General features: G+C 42.0%; 1 protein-coding gene and 1 long non-coding RNA gene across 2 annotated transcripts in view; one reads left to right on the top strand and one right to left on the bottom strand.

Moving 5' to 3' along the window:
- The window catches only part of ntn1a (netrin 1a), a 56920-nt gene extending 36996 nt beyond the window's left edge, over positions 1-19924 (top strand). Inside the window, exons 4-7 of the mRNA XM_041036499.1 lie at positions 3860-4009; positions 7017-7070; positions 15147-15221; positions 19509-19924. Coding sequence (XP_040892433.1) covers positions 3860-4009; positions 7017-7070; positions 15147-15221; positions 19509-19837 — 608 coding nt within the window. The 3' untranslated portion in view covers positions 19838-19924. The remainder of the gene's footprint in view (positions 1-3859; positions 4010-7016; positions 7071-15146; positions 15222-19508) is intronic.
- On the bottom strand, positions 6569-19597 carry LOC121180838. The gene is made up of 5 exons (XR_005893971.1): positions 19462-19597; positions 17552-18647; positions 8936-9108; positions 8064-8522; positions 6569-7685 (listed from the first exon to the last, which is right to left on the bottom strand). It is a non-coding gene; the product is annotated as an uncharacterized LOC121180838 (long non-coding RNA).
- Positions 19925-21549: the final 1625 nt, after the last annotated feature.

The following is a 21549-nucleotide window of genomic DNA, read 5'->3' as shown; positions in this document are numbered from 1 at the left end:
TGACAAATGTCACTCTACCGTGATAACTACATAGAGTTTATTTAACCGGCTGTGTTATCCTACTGATTTTAAAAACTTGGCCTAAAAAGTTAGTGATTTCCTTAAGAGCCCATCTTGATGTGGAGCCTGATAGTAGATTGAACAACAACAATAACTACACAAAACGTCTTCACCAAATTATGAACGCTGCTTTTGATTAGTCCTCCTCCTCCAAGGACCATCTAAACTTAATAAAAATCAAGCTCGAGCAGGTTGGCATTGGTTCTGTGACTGATGGATTGAATTCGGGCCTTCACATTCGAATCTGAACTTCAACCATCCTATAATTACATCGGTCGGTGGGATGATGAATAACATATTTTGCATACAGAGGAAAATTAGGCTTTGATTGAGGGATGGTCTGTTTCAATCAGAATAACACACTAAAAAAACCTCCCTTCCTCTCCCCAGCATATGTCTCCCATTGACACAGCAGGTTTTTTTTTGTTTTGTTTTTTTCTTTGACCACACATAAAATGCTTGGGATTTGAAAAATATTGTTTTTCATGACTTCACTTTTAGCTTTGGATTCCCAGAGGGCGTGCTGATATCGGCGTGTTTTCAATTAGAACAACACATATGTGCAATGTTGTGGATCGAACGTTGTTCACAAAATAAGCTCATGTCCAACATTTTAGACGTTCTCTGCGGCCGAAAGCGTGACAGTTCGGTCCATAACCAGCCTATTACTCTGATCAATAAAACACTAAACAACACAACAAGCAAGACACACCCTCTATTAGATAAACACGTAATTTAGAAAGCTGTTTATGTATGGAGCAACAACCCAATAACTCTGTCTCTTTCTGCTCTCCAAAGATACTTGTGGAGGAGCAGAAACTCTAATTATAATAGAACACAGACTCGAGTAGCTTGGCTTCACTCCAGGGCCAACTTCTTATTGGCACAGAGCGCACAAACCAAATGGGAGGAGCAGAAGTGCAGACTTCAAACACCAGCTTTATGGTAAACGATTGGCAGAGTTCAGAATTTTCACATTGTGTAATCTCACACTTAAACCCGACTGCCTGCCTTTGAAAAAGCCTTCCCATTAACCAAGAACATTTCTCATTCTTTTCCCTGCGTCAAGAGCTTCTAAGTGTGGAAACATGACAGTTATACTGGACTAATGCTTGAGATTCACATCTATGTTCTTGGGAAAAGACCACAAGGTCCCTTATACACACACACACACACACACACACACACACACACACACACACACACACACACACACACACACACACACACACACACACACACACACACACTTGTTATCATAAACTTCTGTCAGTTTTCCTTCTTGGACATGTTGAGACAGAAAGGGCCTCTTGCTCTCTCGTCCCCATATCTCCCTGAGCCATCTGAAGTAGCCATGAAGCAGAGCACACAGCCACTTAACCGTTAAGTGGACGCACACTTAAACCAGAAACTCTCACTCACACTCCCAGTAAACCAGTACTTTGGCCACCAGCAGGTGGGTCATCCAGCCAGAGAGTCAACCAATTCATCTAACCGGACAGCGAGTCTTGATGTTGATGGGGAGGACCAAATGTGGAGGAGGAGGAGGAGAGGGAGGCTTCCCACCTGTAGACCATGTGCTGTGCACCTTGATTTACTGGCAGGCTTGAGGCTCTGAGCTGCGGTTACGGGCAGATGCTCTTAAAAACATAACCTGAGCTTTCTGAAGCTCCAACCAGAAATGCACTTTGCCCTCCTGTGCCTCAAACTCCTCTGACATACTCCTAAATTTACAGGCCTGAAGACGTGCTGGACTGGCCTCTACGCTGTTTATTGGGCTCCCTGAGACCGCACGTGTGTGTGTGTGTGTGTGCAGTTCCTCCCACTGAGCTAGACACAGCTAAGCAATGAAAGCAGTGACAGATTGGTCTGATAAAGGTGCTAATAGGTACAAACACTTTTAAGGAGGCTTTCTGAGTCTGATAAGAAGGGACAAGTAGCAGCACAAGTACTCACTCATGTACACACATACACACAAACGAGAGATAAGAGCAGCAACAGAAGCTGAATCACAGGAAACAGGCAATAGAGATAAAAGCGAGAGAGAGAGTTTGACAGAGAGGTGAGAGGAGGTGGCCTCCCGAAAATGCACAGCCTGCTACGAAATTATGGACTTAACCTGGAGGATTGAGTTGTCTTGTAGTACTTCCCTTGTCAAAATATCTCACAAAACAACAACTATGTCTTTTTCTAAAAGTCTGAGGTCAATCATAAAGAGAACAGATACCGTATTGCATTACCACTTTACTGCAGTCTTTTCCCTGAGGCCTGCTGTAATATGGATCTCCCAGAGAGCTCGTCTCTCATACAGCCTGATTGAATAACAACCGTATCAACACTCTAGGTCAAAGTAAAGATAAAGAACACACTGCATTATAACTGACACTGACAGTGTTTTTTTTGTAAGATAAATTAAATTCTCCCAGAAATAATCACATCTGTAAAAACATCTGTTCTAGCAGTCACATTATTGTTTAATCCCCTAAATTAACACACTGTAGAAACCTTCACTATCAATTAAAAAATTTCAATGCAATGGACTAAAATGAACAGATTGTTCTGAAGCTATAATTGTGTACTGTGGGCTGAACAGTCTGTGTGGTTAAAAACAAAACAGGCCTAACCACTAAATACCCCCACAAACCTCAAAGTACATAATTCAGCTGCGCCTTTGAAGGCTTTCAGAGTGACAAGTGACACAACGCAGAAAAAAATCTTTAGGGAGGGGCAGCGAAAGAACAGAGCTGACCCAACCCTGAGGCTGAAAATCAGCATCACTGCTTTTCCATATGAAATAAACAGAAAATATAGCACTTACGGGATGAGGGATATAGTGGTGAGAGTTTGATGACAAACATTTTCGGCTTTTGCAGGTTTTTCAAGTAAAGAAGTGGAAATGGTGGTAGTTTATCAAGATTGCTCTGGTCTGGATTAGGCTGTCAGGATTTACAGCAAGGACTTTGTGGAAGATTATTAATTCAACCACCTCTTCTTGCCAGAGTCACAACTATTTATACGCAGAAACAGATGAAAAGAAACAACTCTCAGACAGCTATTATTCAACACCGATTTCAAACCTGACAGGGGTTTGGCTGTGAAATAACTTAAGGGCTTGGATTGGGGCGAGCAATTGGAAAATGATTACATTCCTGAAGCATATGTGTTCGATAGACCCCCCAGTTCGGGAGGAAGTGTGACAGACGTTTTGGGCTCACGTTCAAAGCCCGGCATTAATCTGAAACAGGCAATTAGGATTATCCTCCATTATTTTATCATTTGGTAAACATGCACAACCCTTTCTCTTTACCTCACATACAGAGCTGCAGTCCCACACTGCACTCAAATGCTGGCATACACAACCAAGGCCGAACAGCCACACTTATGTGCAAAGGAATACGCAAACACACACACACACACATGTTTATGCTGATACTGTACGTTAGCAGCTTTTGATTATGGTAGACGGCTAATTAGCATGATGGCTACATGCTAATTAGCTAATTAGCAAACAGCACCAAAATGTCAAGAAATGTCTGTAGACGTAGAGGATGTGTTGCTCTTTCAGTCGGGACACAACACTCGTTGACTGTTGAACATGAGTAAGTTTTCTCTGTCTCTGCACGCCTCTGCCTGTCTCTCACCACCCTGTTATTGTTGCCACCACTGCTGTCGTTGCTGCTGTGTACCCACCTGCACTCTCTATTGATAGTATATGTTTGTATCGCCCCACATGTGTGTGTGTGTGTGTGTGCGTGTGACCACTCACTGTGCCTCTCTTTCTTCCTCTGTTTCCTCACAGCATGTGATTGCCATCCCGTGGGTGCCGCTGGCAAAACCTGTAACCAAACCACAGGACAATGTCCCTGTAAAGACGGCGTGACTGGTATCACGTGCAACCGCTGTGCTAAAGGCTACCAGCAGAGCCGCTCGCCCATTGCCCCCTGCATAAGTACGTGGAACCGGTCTTTACCACACCTGCCTCACTGTAGGACAATATTGACCTGGCCTCAGGTCTACTGACACCACAGTTTGTGATGATACACACACACGTGCATATTCAAATCACGCACAGTCAAAGCAACACACAATACAGAAGGCTGCACACCAAAACCCACACTCTGACACCAGACTCTCCTACACTGCATAAATCCTCTCATCCTTTTCTTCAGACAAGTGCTTAGTGTCCGACTGTCGGTTTTCTGACCAGTAAATCTGCTAGCTTAAATAAACACACCATTAAAACCGAACCTCAGGGTTATGGCAGCACAGCCCTCCCGGCTTGTTGGTCTCCATAAATCTGAGTAAAAACCCAGAGCTGTTAACACCAGCTTCTCCAAGCCCCATTGTATCTTCCATACAAAGTGAAGAAAGATTTGAGTTGACTTATAAAATCAGTCTTGTTCTCAGTATTCACTGACCATTATCACCAAATATCCCCTTGGTATTAAAACGGAAAAAAATATAGTATTGACTCAGGTAAGGCCTGTCCTCAAAGATTTAAAGGCCCTGTAGCTAATAACAATTCATGGACATCGATTGCCTCTTTTGTTTCAAACAACGTGATTTAATTGGGGCTCTTATAATAAGATACTAGGAATTAAATTCTTATGAGGAATAAACCTCTACATGGATATGTATACTAGAGGTCCAATAAAGGTATAAATTAAATCAACTTATCAGATATTTTATTTTTGATTCTTGGGGATGTTAAGTCAAAGCCGAGGTGTCAAATATACCCAGATCCCTGTATGATGGAAATAAAGTCCCTCTCTGAGGATCGCTATGTAATCTAGTTTAATCTGTAACAGCCCTCTGTTAGATTCAGCGACAGTGCTTGCCAAGTCTCATGTTAATAGAGACTCATATTATATTTCTGACTTCGTGTATACCTTCCAGCGCCGTCAGCCATAAATCTACACGAGTCAATTATGAGAACCAGGCTCATTATTTAAACTGGCACGTGTGGTGACTGCACACTGATGGAAGATCGCTGATCCACAACGGCATCAGCAAAGGGACCTCTGGGCTTCAGGCGTCATTGTTTTGGCAGCAATTGTTTTTCTTGTCATTATATAGGCACAATTCGTCATGGGAGAAGTCCTCATTATGTCCACAAGTCAACAACAGACGTGCACATCATTCCACAGATTCTGATTTACAGTGCACAATAGACATAAATGCTGTGTACGTTCAGAAAGTAGGAGGCGGGTCTCCTCATTCCCAGCTGAGAAAATCTGATTTTACTTGATCAAAAGACTTGATTCTTTCTTTCTTCCCTCATACACAAACTCTGCACCTTTGCACAGCTGAAACCACAACTGTTGTGCACCTGTTCCCTTAGTGTGTCAAACTCTTTCTTTGCATGGGTCTTTGATACATCTCTGTGGTTTTGCCTTTTGTCCTCGTATTCTCCCTCGCTGCTCTGTGCAGACTTTTTTGATGAGCCCCTTCTCTCCATCCTACCCACAGTAACAATAAAGGCATTATGTGTGTTTTATACCTTCTGTTGCCATCCTGCTCCTTTGGAGATAAGAGGGCCGTCCTTCATGCATGGTTTCTCCTAGTGTCAACTTCCTACCCACTCATGAAAAACAAGAGTATGAAGGAGGGCTGAGAGAATCAAGTCTTTGGACATCCAAACTGCCAACAGTTGTGTTGTAGTTTGACACTGCAGCAGGGGGGAGGATGAAATAGCAAAATAACAACTGAATAACAAAAGATGATTGAAAATGATCAGTCAACAAATGCTTTGGAGGTTAAACTCCATCGAGGCATGACTCTAGTTCCTGGTAGTGAAAGAGTTAGCAGGTAGATGATGGATCATTTTAAGGGGGAAAAAATGCCTCTATCAGACAGATGACACAAGAGAGATAAAACAAATAAAGAAGCAGAGAGATGGGGAATGACATGCAACTAAGGTCTCCGCCTGTTAGTTGTGATTCAACTGGCTGGTGCCTGAATCCCTGGGCCACCCCTATCAAACATCCACCACCGAAATGGTTTGTAGAATGCAGGAAGAAAGTTTATGCATAGCTGCTTTTCATTGAAATTTGCTGTTTTGAAAGGAAAATGTGGCGATGGTCTAAAAGGACCACCAGAAGGTAGGACCCTGTGCCATGTTCGTAATGAAACCGTTGTATATTCTTGTCCAAAGTGAGCTTATCAACTACTTTAGTAGTTTTGTTTGGCCCAGCAGCAGCAACAGTGACACACTGGATATGATCAGACCTGGCATTAACATGGGTCTCAGAATGTGGCCTGAGTAATCAGATCTCAAATGCATCTTCAGTGCATCTTGGGTACATTCACACCTGTAGTTAGAGCTGTCTACTTGTGATTGGATCACCTGAGATGCATGTTAATGTCAGGCCTGAGCAGAGCCACTGAATGCATTTGGCTATATTCTCGACAGCGGCTGAGGTAGAGGCTTGAAATATATGAAAGACGTCAGGAGTAGAAAAGAATAGGAATTTAGCAGTAGATGAATAAAAGTGGAGATGTTAGGGGGAAAAGCTTAAAATATATATTTTCGCACGTTGATCTTGAGACTATACACTTGATTTCAATGCCTTTTTCAACACTGTCCTAGCATATTCAGCCTTTACTTGAGACTGTAGAATGCTGACAAAAAATTGGGGGAAGAGACAGCCAATGACATGTAGCAATGGTCCTCTGTAGTAAATTTGCAGCCTACCATTAACCACAAGAATTGTGTATTTACACTAAAAGCTTGTCTGTTGAAAGAAAGAAAAAATCACAGAGCTTTGAGCAACTCATAGCCCTTGCACTGACTGTAATCCCTTTGAACTATTTTACCTTAATCCTTCTTTATAAAATATGCACATTTACATACTCTGCCAACATGCATGCACACAAAGACAAAAACACATGTACTGTTAGATGCAAATAATGATGAAACTGATCTTTCTTTGTGTCTATGTTTTCTCTGGGAGTAGAGATTCCAGTTGCGCCTCCAACGACCCCATCCAGCAGCACAGAGGAGCCATCAGGTGAGTACAGTTGAGAGTCTTGTATTCATCTATATGCTGCTACACATCCAGATAAACACATTAGGCCTTTAGGGAAGGATGATGTGAATACTGTGGAAGTATATAAATGGATATTGGATTTTCCAGCAGTTCCACGCTTCTCCACAATATTTTTTCCACAAGTATAAAAAAAAAAAAAAAACAGACTGCAGGATAAATTGGATCCCTCTTGCCTTCCTTATTAGGGGTTCATGAATATTAAATCCATTAGTAGCAACCCTGGGATGTGCCTCCTTTAATCTCTCACACTTTCACAATTAATCAGTCTAACTGCGGCGCAGTGGGGTGTTGGTCTCGCGTGCACCATTGGGGGCTGGCAGTTTGTTTGATTTGATGATTTTTCATCTCTCCTCTTTCCCTGTCTGATGCAGTGAAGTGGTAGAAGGACCAACTGTGGGAACTGGATCTTGTAATGTAGCGTAGGATTCTGTTTTTTCATCCGTTCACCAGATGATTCCTGTTTGAAATTATGCTGTAAAATTGTGGATTTTACTGTCTTATCTTTAAGGACAGGATATGACATCCGGATTAGTCTTGGTACATCAGATACTGGAGCTGGATGACATGACCTAAAATCTGAATAACAAAAAAATTGTCAGAATGGGTTCAATAATGGTAAATGTAAGCATTATTTAATATATCAGTTCATGGGCCAGCTGACTTCTGATTTTTTTTATTAAGTGATAAATGCAGCATGACCACTTAAAGCTTTTGGACTGGTTTAATTTCTGGTGATATGTTAGTGGGTGTAGTTGATAGTTTTTAGTTGAATAAAATGGGATTTACAGTCGTTTTGTTAGAATAGTAACAAATTCATAATGTTGGCAATTCGATATGTCATTTAATATAACTGATAAACTCCTTAATTTATACAGTTGCACCGTTCGTGGCATAAATTCTACAGATGTGAAACACAAATACATGTCTGGTTTTTACAGTACTAAACAGACATACCTGCACAGACCCTGTTGGAATGACTTTTGTGTTTTGTACTCATGGTGGAAAAAATTGAGTCATCTGGCTCGCAGCATGTTTGCTCTGTCTCGCCCGTGAAGTTGCAGGAGGCCCGAGGTATATGCATTTGTATACGTGAGTGTGTTCAAGAGGGTTCAAGAGGGTCCTGCAGCTGTTGTCGGGCCCTCCGAGGTTCCCCAACCTTCCCTGGACAGCTTCGATTGACAGCACAGTCAGGATATTGCTGGTCCCCAAACCTCCTCCAGCTTTTTTCTTTTCTCCTTCAACATCTTTTCGCTCTCCTCCACCTCCTTCGTCTCCCTCTGTTTCACGCTTTGTCTTCACATAACACTGTGGGTGGTGCCGAGCTAGAATATCTGGAGTTTCTCTGGGCCCCCTTGTCAGGAATCTGTCCACTTCTGGAGCGTAGGAAATTTTCTTCACCTCATTGAGGGATTACTGGAAAAGTGAGAGAGGGACCCATATTACTTTATCAGCTTAAATAAATGCACAAAGTTGATCTGCATATATATCGCATTTCTGTTTTAGAAAGCTTTAAGGATATTTGTGTTCTTTTGTATGAAACCTATACCCAGTACCTCTCTCTCCAGTTCATTGTTGCTATGTGGAATCTTTGCCTGTAGCTACATCTTGTTGTAAAAAATCTTGTTCTTATAATCCCATTGATTAAACCCTGTCATTGAACAAATGTTACTACAACCTGAAGGAGATTGTGTTATGACTCAGCCTATGAAGCTACAGATAATCTAATCACAGCTAAAAATCTTGGGAATCCCCCCTCATATGTATAATAGGCAGGCGTCTGTTCAGCCCAGAGAGGCTGAAATCAAGCAGATTGTGAGGTGGAGCACCTTGATGGACGTCCTGCGTTGGTCATGTCAGAATCGTGAGAAGCCGAGGTTCCCGCTGGACCACCCGGGCTTGAGGCCTAGAGGATGCATACATTACCCTCTGAGCCTCCTCAGAAGGTCGCAGCCCAAACGTACCCCTCATCGGCCTGGTCTTCAAACAGCTATGATATCACCTAATATGTGATGGCAAACAGATGTGGCAATTGAATCATAGTATTAAACAATGTTTTATGCCTCACCTCGCCAATAGCAACTGCAGGAATATTATTTAGTAGCAGTAGTGGCAGTAGTCATAGTAGTAGCAGCAGGAGCAGGAGTAGTACAGATTTTACCTTGTAGTTTTCATAAAAATGCACAAAGCAATAAATCAATAAATAATTTCTCCAAAAGTTATATACATTTTCAATCTATTTCAATTTTATATGGACACATTTGTAATACAAGGAGAAGAAGAAGAATAGAGACTTAACAGGTTATGGATTACATTTTACACAAAGGAAAGAGGAAGAAGAAAGCCTGGAAAAATTAAAAAAAAAAAAAAAGAAAGGAAGAAAAACAAGGGGAAAATCTAAAAACCACAAGTCAGAAAATAAAATTAAAAAGAAAGATGAAGAAAAATAGAAAGAAGAGGAGGTAGATTGACATGGAGAAGAAAACAGGATGCAGGAAAAACAAAAGGAAAAAGATGCTGTGCTGGAGAAATAAGGAAAGATTCAGGGATCAATTAAGAATTGTTGAAAGTAAATTTAGAGATAAATGTGAAAAAGTGAAAATGCCTGTTTACTCTCGAATGAGTGTGTGATACTAGAGGGTGTTAGGCTGACAGCTGTGAGGCAGGTGTCTCGTTGCGCCTCAGTCAAACAAGGGGGGGGGGGGGGGGGTGCTGAATGGAGGGTGCGAATGGAGGGTGCGAGGGAAAATGGAGTGGATATTAATTTGTCTCCGGCAGCAGGGCTCTCCCCCTTTCGACCACACGGAGGGCTGGAATGCATGGAGAATACCTCCGATGGTGTGGCCCAGACAAAACACACATTGTGCTGGTAGGTCACGGATGGTGTGAGTCGCCACTCCCATGGGTCGTGACAGAGACGTCTGCACAGCAACGAAATGTGGAGGAGATTAACCGCTGATGACCTGTGATGGCCGCCCGGGCCTGTCAGGATACACAGGATGTGAAAGTAACTAATGATGATGAGGAGAAGGAGAATTGGAGTGACGATGATGAGGCTCATAAGGGTAACAAGGTTCAGTCGTGTGTGTGTGTGTGTGTGTTGTGATGTCTGAGGCTGGAAGTGATCACAATCTATGGCGGACCCCTCCTTAGATTTTTTGGACATGAGTCTTGCCTCACACACCCTGTTCAGTACTTGACGACTCCACCGCACTTTACAGTCATGTCAGCCTGGGATCTTGTTACGCTGCTTAATTGCATGAGAGAAGAAGTAATGGTGTAGGGCATATTTTACAATAAGCAGGGCCTGAAATAGAACAGCACAGTATCAAATTCTCATTATCAGTATAAAACTGTTGCGCGGAATTTACTGTACGGCTTCATGGCCTGAAAACCGTGGCAGGATTATTTCCTTCTCGCCGTGCCTAAGCTTTTGGGTGATGATCAACAGGAGTCCCTGCTGACTCATCTGAAAGTCATCTGTTACAGTAACAGAGGACGACTCATCTCACTGAACCTGATTGCACACCACCAGAAAGTAAAATCTCAAATCAGGTCAAGAACTCTTAACAGCCTCTTCACTGGCTGTTGTCTGCCAAAAAACAAAAACCATTTTCTACTCTGACAATACAAAGAGTATGAGGGGGTGAGGGAGTGGGGCGGGGCGGGGTGGGGCGGGGGGGACTCCATCTCTTTCTCTACTCCTTTCTGTCTCTGTCTTTTGTTGGACGGGATCCAAACTCACGGCTCTGGTGTGAGCAGCCCTGCGCAGAGCAGAGGAGAACAGAGCAGGGGCAGCACACTGGGCTCCATAATCTAATTACATGCTTTATTTGCTGCAATTTGTTTCTCAATCAGTGTGGTTGAAGGAGAAAGCCCTCCTCCCGAGCCGTCATTTACACCTCCTTGTCTCACTGCCCTGCCTCTGCGGCCGTCTTCACACTGTCTTGTATCAAGATGCATCCAAAGTGTGTCTAGATGTAGCTGATACACATTGCTGTCCACACACTGTTTTTGACTCGAGAGACCACTTCAGATCAGATTTCACTTGCCCGGGTACGTTTGATTTTATCTGTGTGGAAAGTGTGAAAGGCGCTGAACAGAAATAACAAAATGCGTATTTGTATTCAGCCATACTGCTAAAGAGGCGGAGGTTATTTTGAAACTTGGACTGTCAACACCTTTCCATAGCTGTCAAATCAACTGGTCAGAGGTGTATCTGTGTTCACACTGTACCGTGTGAGACAAAGAAATAAGATCCTAGAATTCCACTTGGCGATCAATGTATTATCAGACACTAAAACACTGCACAGAGGTTTGTAATACTCAGAGACAAGACTTTACTACTCTGTAACATTGTCACCATTGAGAGTTAAATTTTAGAAATACAGCATTCACGTTACAAAGTCATCCACAAGGAATTTGCCCTTTGCCCGCATTTGATTCGTCACCACGATGCTTTCCCAGGTGACGCCACATTGTATTGTATTTAGTCATACTACCAAAGAAATGGTGGTGGTTATTTTGAAACTTGGACCATTACTTCTCTTTCATAGTTGTCAAATCAACGAGTTCGTGAGCATATTTTGTTCACACTGTATTTGCGATCACATAACTCCTTCAGCAGCTCTGCATGTGGCCTGAATGTTCTGACCTTAGCGTGTCCTCAATACAGTTGACTTTCTGATTGATTGAGTTTTATCTAAGTTTTGATCATAAATTTTTCAGCTTTATTAGGTTACAGTACCTGTTACCCACACCCTAGCAGGTGTTTCGGGTGAGTAAATAAACCTAGAAGCTTGTGCACTGCACTGTCTACGGCAGGTTTTATATTGGACTACTGTACTATCTATCTAACTAGGCAGTACAGCTACTGAACTTAACTGAACTTAACCCAGGCCTAATTTTTGCTTCCATCTATGGGCATGGTAAAGTTGTACAGTACAGTATCCTGTTGTGGGGAAGCTTTAGTAAGAAGTATCCCAAATGAAAACGATTAGCTTAAAGGGCTGAGCAGAACTTTGATAGCAGGGGCAAAGGGCCACCTCTCAGTTACGCACTTCTCAGAGCTCTGAAAGGCAGGAAACAAAGCGCTGTAGTAACTACATGTACTCAGAACACCCAAAGCACATTTTAGCTCAGTGCTACAGGACTGCTCCCACTTCCCCTGCTTGTAACATACACACAAAGGGAACATTTGTCCTCACGGTAGGGGACTGCCTGACCCTAAATGGGGGTCTCGGGGTGCTCTCAGCGGGGCCCGGAGCTGTGTCTCAGGGGTACACTAATGGGGAACGAAAGGCTATCAAAGGGAAGTATCATGATGGCATCAAGGGGGGTTATGAGAAAACAAAGCTTCCTTTCCACAGCTCCCCCCTCGATCATTTACATGGTAATCAGGTGCAGCTCATATAGACTCCTCTGTTTCATTTACTTTGCCTATTTTTGTTACTCTCTCTATTTACTACCACCAGCTTCAGCTTTGCTTGCCTTAGCCTTGCTAACCAGGCTGTGGGGGCTACCGGCTTTGGTGGGGTTCTTTTGCTGATTTGGGGGTTTTACTTAAAATCTTGGTTCCCCTCTTCTTCTTCTTCCCACCCCCCTGATAAACTTCACTTCTATCTCTTTTTTGTCAACCTCTCCACCCCTTTGCTCTCTACCAGTATCCATTCTCCCGCCTCCCTCTCTTTTTTTGGGTGCATTTTTTCTTGTGGTGGTGTTCCCCAGGCAACCTCATTCAAGCAGAGTATAAAGGAGAGTAAAGGCATGAAGCAAAGATCTGGTCACAACAATGCAGTTTGTTCATATTCAGGCTGCCTGAAAGCTCCTATCCTTCTTCCACCATCCCATCACTCTCCTCTACTACTACTCACTGTCCATCCATCTTTTTCTACCTCCTTCCCTACCCTCTTTTCTTTTTACTATACTCATTACAACTCTCAGCACTGAAGTGTAAACCAAATCACTACACTGGATCCAATTTACGCCAGCTGGGAAAGGGCTAAAGAAGCAGAGAAAAAAAAAAGGAAAAGAACTTTTTTTTTCATAATATGGCCCTCACTGTATGTGGCTGGCAGTGTGACAGCACAGCATGGGGTAATCACAGAGGTTATGTACTCTCTGGATGGCAGGGGTTCGCAAAGTGGAGGGAGGGATTTACTGTTGCCTCCTGGTAATCGATCATAAAAGTGATGGCTTAAGCATATCACTGTGGATCTATGTGGACAATGAACAGTATTAGATATAATCTGCTGTGCATGTGTGGTCAGCCTTTGAAGGAAATAGCAGTTCACTTCTAAAGGTTCTAAAAGATTAAAAACACAACAGCAATGCAGAGACATGTCACTGCTGTCAGCATGCTTTTTAGAACGTGCTTATCTTTTATGCCTTGCATGAAGTATTTACATATGTTGCATCCAGAGCTGTTGGTGACCTTGTGTCTGTCCATACAGTGTGCCTACAGTATGAGTGACATTTTCTTTATTTTGTATCAGGGTAGATGCTCAAATATCCCCTATCCACCATCGCAAATATAATATACAAACTTTAAGTAAGGATCTATATGATTTTATGCACTGAAAATTTCTTAAACAGTGTCCAGCAAAAATATTATATATATATAAAAACTGTTGTGCTTTGAGGCTGTTATCCAGAAGATAAATCATGCTCAAATCAACTCTAAGTGCTCACTCAGCTATCTCAAAGAGTGTGTGGATACACATACAAGTGTGCATAAGCTTCGATTTGGGTGACCCTTCTGCCTGCGTGAGGTATTTATTTGTTCACCGTGTCCAGAGTGGACGTGGCCCCCTTCTCCCCAAAAAGGGTCCTCTGCCTAACGCTTCATGGATGGCTAATTTTCCCTTCCTGACCTCCCTTTGTGTGGCATTGACCTGCTTCACACCCCCCCACCTTCTTCTCCCTCAAATAGCCGCCAGCCCCCTGTGCTCTTTCCCCCCTTGTCCACACGGCAATAAATGCAAAAGCTTGACATGGTCCTCTGTGGGGCCTTGAAGTGATCCCGGGGTTATTTTTTTCGGGAGGTCGGGGGCTGAGGTGACAAGTGAGGTGAGATTTGGAGGGAGGTGGGGGTTGATGTGGGTGGAGGGTGGTCTGCACAGGCCTGACTCATTCCCACAGTGTGACAGGGGGTGAGTGGGTAGATGGCAGTGGTAATTTGTATTTCTCCCAAACCGCTGCTGGTACCAGCAGCTCCATTCAGAGGTCCTCGCCATCACACATAGAGGTTGTAGACATAGTCGGAGGGTGAAGTGCCTCCACCACAACCCATTATAGTCCCATTAGACAACACACTCAAACCAGACAGATGTGACAGAGCATCAAACAATCAACCAAAAGAATTTTTTTTTAAAGAAATGCTATCATCACATCAGGACCTAAAAGGCAGATATTCTGTTCTTTTTTTTTCTTGTTTTTTTTTTTAGATAAACTCCAATTTGTCTCAAAAATATATAAGATGACAGCAATAGAGACAATGTGGCGGTTAAACAGCTGTTTCAGGTTTCATATTTGGAAAATTAGTTTGAACTCTACCATGCATGTAAATGTAGGCCCAACAAGAATTTGTTTTGTATAGGTTGCATTAACTGAAGTCCCAGCTCATCTATAGTACAGTAATTTTAACCTATTCACCATCTTTAAAATCCATCTTCAAAAAAGCTAAATGTAAATTTTATACCCAAAACAGGAGATATTTATCCTAATTGTTGTGTGACTTTTGTTTTTGAAACAGAAGATATAAAGTAAATGACTTGTGGTAAATTTCACTTATTCTTACATAAAAATAACTATTACCTGTTAATTACTTAGGAGAAATTTCAATTCAAACTAATCAAATTTTTTTATTCATTTGTAATTTATTAATTGTCTTTGAAAAAAAAAATTAAAATTAAATTCACAAAACCGTTTTCCCCCATGACTAAAACCGCAGACTGCAACCATATTACTACATAATTCATTCACTGTTTGTTTTGTCCCTCTTGCCTCCTAACTGTATTATTTTCCTTCTTATTCTTACAGACTGTGACTCTTATTGCAAGGCGTCTAAAGGCAAACTGAAAATCAACATGAAGAAGTACTGCAAGAAAGATTACGGTGAGTCAACAGCAACCATGACTTGGATTACTGGTCACTTCTACGTTAATTTACTCTTTCAGAGACTTTGCTACAGATAGAAAACAAATTTGTCATTCTGCAGACACAAATAGTGTGTATTAAACTTTTTGGGAGCACTTTCTGATAGGCATGTGTTTACTCCTTTTGCACTCTGTCCTCCCCCCCGTTGCTGGGGAGCTGCTATAGTTTACAGGGGAGGCATTTTACTGATGGCTTACTCCAGCTTTCTGAGGACAGAGACAAAAGATCAAAAAGAGGACAGCAGATCTTAAAGGAGGAAGAGAGAACCAGACAAACAGAAGGAAAGAAAGGACAGGATAAAGAATAAGGTTGAGATGTATGTGTGTGTGTGTGTGTGTGTGTGTGTGTGTGTGTGTGTGTGTGTGTGTGTGTGTGTGTGTGTGTGTGTGTGTGTGTGTGTGTGTGTGTGTGGGAAGGGTTGTCCCTGAGCAGGCATTTAAAGACCCAAGTGGATAAAGCAAAGGCAGTATGACAGTGGGTGCTCTCTAAGAGATCCTCATTAAGGCACCCCACAACTACCCCCACAACTGATGTGTTTCTCGCTACATTCCTGTGAGCGTCCGTCCGCCACGCCATTCAAGGTGTGGATAAGACGTATGACCTCTCCCCTCTTCCCCCTCCCCTGATTGAAGTCAGGCTGCTGAACCGGTCAACCAAGCAGCGGCATCCTGCAGCATACCTCAGCAGCTTGACGGACAGGCCTGGGCTTTGTTCTGCAAGGATTTGGAGGAGTTAGGGGGTCAGCTTTTAGACACTTCCTCTTCCACCAATGCCCACCTTGCTGCTGATGTCGTGAGAAGTCTCTGAAATATGTACCAGTTCATGCATGAATGTGTCAGCTACACATTTTGGCCAAAAAAGCAGACAATGTTGTCAACCCTTCAAAGTGAGGCTCAAATTTTCTAATCTAAAATCTGCAGTCATAGATAACAAACAGCGGTTTTATCAGTAGAACATCTATGTCAGCAGCTATGTAACACCCGAACAAGAACAGCTGGCAGCATCCATTCAAGGGTGCAGAGTTGTAGAGGGAAAAGGAGACATCAGGATTTCCTGATGGAGAAGACATCACTCAACATGTTACTGAGTACCCTCATGTATGTACATCTCCCAAGACAACCAGGTGAAGCCAAGTGCGTGTGTGTGTGTGTGAAGTGTAGGGAATCTGCTGGTACTGATGTTTGAGATAATACTAAGCAAAAGACAAATGGAAGTTTCCCTTTTTTTCCCCAGTGATTTTGTGTGTAGGTGCAGGATATTTTTATGTAAGGGTCAGAGTTTGAGGCAGAGTATTAGGGAGATTGAACAGAGACAGCTCTGGACATTTGAGACAGTACAAACCTTGGACTTCAGTTGAATTTAATTATAAGGCTGTAGTGAATGTTTCTTTATATTGTTAGAAATTGACTACAGAAACAGATTTAATGTATTCATATATAGCAGAACAACAAATGATTAGCACTGCTCTCAAACATACACCATCTAGTTGCTTTGTTTTTTACTTCAGACTTTTGAAGGGATTTTTTTAGAATCAGGCTATTGTAAAAACATTTCATTCAATACATCTGTCCAACATAAGTTTTATGTGCTACATTACCCACTGTGTAATCCACTTTCTCCCCGCCTTGCCTTGGCTTTGTGCTAGTGATGTACACAAGAAACACTAAGTGTCTTGTCACATCCATTTATAGTTTACCACAGCATATTCATGATTCATAACAGACCAGAACAAGATGCCTCTACACTGTTTACCACAGGTAAGCATAGCGAAGCTGATTGAGAAGTCAAAAACAATGTAAATCTGCAGGATATCTCGAGAGAGCCATAGACTTGGACTGTTTTGAAAAGATCAGCAGGGGAGCTGGGCTCCACGCTGCCTCGGGAAACGACGCTACAAGCTTCTGTGGTCGATATGCAGACGCACATAAAGAATCACAGGAGGGAGTGGGGTGCCAGGGGAGGGGGTGGAAGTGTCTGATCTCAGAAAAACTACTTTAAGCATTTCAGTGCCCACAGTACACAGTGATTGTTGTACAAACACAAACAGAGAGAACAGCACCTAGTGGAAGCTGGTAGGTGCAAGGTCCTACAGAGGTCACTACCAGGTCATGAAATTTAGGCCCTTATGGCATGGGGCTTCAGGGGGGTATAATACTATTGTGCATATGACTCACTAACACTAACATAAGTTGGAGTTATGCAGCACATTTCTTTAACAGGGGAAACCCAGATAGGTTTTCACAAAAATAAAAAGGAAGGAAACGGGGATAAAAGTAAAATCTACCTACCTGCACAATTGAAGAAGCAGTGACTTCTTGGAGTTTATACCAGATGCCCGGCAACCCACAAGAACTCCAGGAACTTACTGCATACACCCAAGACATAGCCTGGTATATTGCCCCCTGTAAAACGACAACAACTTATCAATTTTACACTTCATTTGTTGGTCAGATTTTGTGACTCTGGACAGAGGCAGACCAGCTCTTTTCCTTTGTGTTGAGTCTTTATGCCAAACTAAGATTTTGGCATGAAAGCAATAAGCGTATTACCCAAAACTATCAAAAAATAAAAAAAACAAAGGAGCACTAGAAACTAAAATTATACTCAGACATGTTTTCAGTTTTTCAAGTCAGGAGTATAATATGCATGCGCTTTAGCTGGGAAAATTATGTTTTAGGAGCAGTTTTAGATTTCGTTCACCGTTCATTAAGTGCGACTCCCAAGGAAGTCATCCAAAATTTATGGTTCAAAACCTGCCCTGAATGCAAGATATACTTTCAATTCTGCCATGATCTTCAGCTCCATTAGCTCTACGCTGAAGGTAAAACCAGTGACCCTGGAACAAGGCGGTTCATTTCAAAAGCTGTCCCATAAGCTCAGGAGAACTATAATGGAGCGTAATAGAGATCTGGTCAATATAATACATATTGATACTTACCGGGGTAGGATCCATGAGAGGCAGCCCTCTGTTCTTCACTCTTTCATTCTCTTCATCTCTCTCTCTCTCTCTGAGGACCATACCAGCTCATTCGTCATGTTATATCACTGAGTGTCTTTCCAGCTAACGTCTCTAATAGCCCTACCCTGCCGCCTAATCACATTACAAATCACACTGCTCTGTCAGTAGTAATGGACATAATGCATGTGCAGCTGTATATCATAGCTGGACCATAGACCAGCCTTTTCCACTGAGGATATTAACGTTATTTATTCCACATGAGGTGCATTTATGGACTTAAGGTACCATTTTGTACATATAGTACATGGGCACTCACTTAACCATTTTTTTTTCTGTGATCTCACCTCTTTTCTAATTTCTCTCTTCATTGCACGGTGTTTATAATGCCAGTTGATTTGTCGGTGTGATCAGCAGCTGATATTAACCTGATGACAAAAAAGATGATTATTGAGTTAGTGTTGACACCCACACCAAGCTCAGTGCTTCTTAAAGCATTCACAGTATCCATTATGCTTTTGTGAAAATCAGAAATAAATGATAATCATTATCTTTTAATAATGTAATCTATATTGTGTTTCATGCTAAGGCCCCTTCAGTATCAGAAAGTGTCTGCTCTGGATGCTGTGACATGACCACCCCCTCCCCCTGTGCAGCCCGGACGTTTACAGCTCTCACTGCGAGCCTCTCTCCACTCTGTGCTTTATGTGACTTTAGCTGCCAACTCTTTGCTCGTGGTGTGCTGATGTTTGAATAATGGCCACAGTTAGGAAAAAGGGCCAGTGTGCTTGAAAGAAAAAAAAAAAAACAGCCCCTTTCCTTCCATCGTGACAGAGATCTGTGAATGTGGTGGTTACTCCTCAAAGCTGATGCAGCAAATTGAAGCAAAAAGCAGGTTGTTATTAAAAGAATAAAAATAGCTGCATATCTTCATGCCGGAGAGAGGCGGTTAGTTGACCCACTGTTTTGTATTTAATTACCTCAATAAATATCCAATGACAGAGAAAATTCAGTGGACTAGAAATTGTTGCAAGGAAACGCTTTGGCTCAGAAGGCCAGGAATATATTTGTCTGCGTTTCCATGGAAAAGCATGGAAAGATCAGAGAAATGAGAAGGTAAAAGCTCAGCATGAAGCATTGGACCACATTATACTGTGGGCAAATGCTGTATGTGCTTAGAGGATTTTTAGGGTAGTAACCTTGAAACAGCTGAGATATTATAAATCAGCAAAGAAATCTCACTAAGTGATTTTGTGTCATCTCTCTTGCTCCTTGTCCTCCCTCTGCAGCTGTCCAGGTGCACATCCTGAAGGCAGAAAAAGCCGGCGAGTGGTGGAAGTTCACCGTCAACATCATCTCCGTCTACAAGCAGGGCGAGAGCCGCATCCGCCGTGGGGACCAGTTCCTGTGGGTCCGTGCCAAAGACGTGGCCTGCAAGTGTCCCAAGATCAAGCCTGGGAAGAAGTACCTGCTGCTGGGGAATGACGAGGACTCCCCCGGCCAGAGCGGAGTGGTGGCAGACAAAGGCAGCCTGGTTATCCAGTGGAGGGACACGTGGGCGCGCAGGCTCAGGAAGTTCCAGCAGCGGGAGAAGAAAGGCAAGTGCAAGAAGCCATAGGTGGAAAACGTTGGGGAGGATGCCAGAGAGGAAGAGAAATTCAAGAGAAAATCTGAGCGGGTGATTAAAAAAAAAAAAAAAAAAAAATGAAAGAGAGACGGACAGAGGACCACGGACAGAGAAGAGACTGTTTATGTCGCTGCTTTTTTGTGTAGAAGCATGAAGAGAATTATTTAGTATGATTTGTCTTTTCTAGTGAACTTTTGTTGAAGGAGCTCACCTTGCAGATTTGGTTTTATGGTTTATTTTACTTTGAGATTTGTCTCTCTTGTGGATTTGCCGAATTTGCACCTATTACCAGTATATAAAGTTATTTGTGTTTGTTTTCTTTATCTCAGTATGAAATCATTATATTTTATGATTTAATTTTATGGACATTTTCTGCTGGTGCAAAAATGACAGAAAAAAAACCCCCACTTAATAACCACTGCAATTTTGCCTCTGCATGGTTTTCTTATTGTATTCTTAGCTAAGAAGCGAGCTTGTTTCATCAAAAGTCTTCACTGAGCTAACTGAGGCAGAGATATTTCTCAGAATTGTGCCATAAAGACGACTGTTTCTAAGCCACAGAAATGGATAGTACATTTAGCTGTCAATTCGATTCCCTTGTACACATCCAGGTACATCTGCAACATAATCTCTTGCCCTGCATTTTTAGTTGTCAACACTTTTATAAATTTAGAATATGCAGGTGACGGAAGAAAACCAAGGATAAAACACAGTATTGACTAAAACATATTTGACTTGACTAATCGTGAGCATATTTTTTACTGCCCCCTTCAGACTTCACTGGTTAAATTTTGGTGACTCAGTATTTGTACAAACCTGCATGTGAACGCTTCTAATTTGCGACTATAATGTTCAGTTCTATAACTGGTGCTGCTGATGGTACTAATGTTAAAATTACGCTTTTTTTTTTGGTTTTGTTTTTTGGGAGGACTGAATGCATTTAAAATCACTGATTTCACCTTCACTACTTACAGTAACTGTGATTTTTTTTTTTTTTTTTTTTATAAATTTCACAACTCCAGCAGTTTAACAGAGTTTAACAACTGACTTACAAAAGGCCAAGATGCCAGCCACATTGATTGTTGTAAAAACACTATGAAAACGTCTCAAAATCATGAGCTGTTCATGGGTAGATCTAATAGAAATAAATAATGAATGTAACAAATCTTCTTAAGTGGCTACAAAGTAATATGTCAATTTATTATTTTTTTTCTAATTCAGTTCATCAACATTTTATCATATTCGTTCTACCGCAGAAATGATCAGAGCTGTGAAAGTTACTCCAAGTAGGTCATTGTATAAAGTGGATGCAACATTAGAAGTGTGTGGGGAAAAAAGTGTTGCAGCGGCAGGTACTGCACACCCTCAGAGCTGAAAATACCAACAAAGAAGTGCATATAGTATGTCACAAGTGCAACAATGCAGTTCATGAAAAAATGTATCTTTAAAGGCAAAGGAAGAAAAATAGCCTTTTAATTGACCCCAATGTGGATGGCTGCCAAACACCAAATCTGAAAAGGTGTACTTTTAAGTGGAACATCAATAAGATTTTCACTTACACTCAATCAATATAAACTGTGTGAGGCAACGAAAAGAAAATAATTTCCTTACCTCATATGGTGCAGAAAGTAACCCTAAGGCAAAACAGAAAAATGAAAACTTGAGCGCAGACTACACTTCAAAAAAAGTGCTCAACAGTTACT

Source organism: Toxotes jaculatrix, chromosome 4 (assembly GCF_017976425.1).
Source record: "Toxotes jaculatrix isolate fToxJac2 chromosome 4, fToxJac2.pri, whole genome shotgun sequence".
In the NCBI taxonomy this organism is placed as follows: domain Eukaryota; kingdom Metazoa; phylum Chordata; class Actinopteri; family Toxotidae; genus Toxotes; species Toxotes jaculatrix.
Note: the sequence above shows the minus strand (reverse complement) of the source record. Positions and strands in the feature narration are given on the sequence as shown.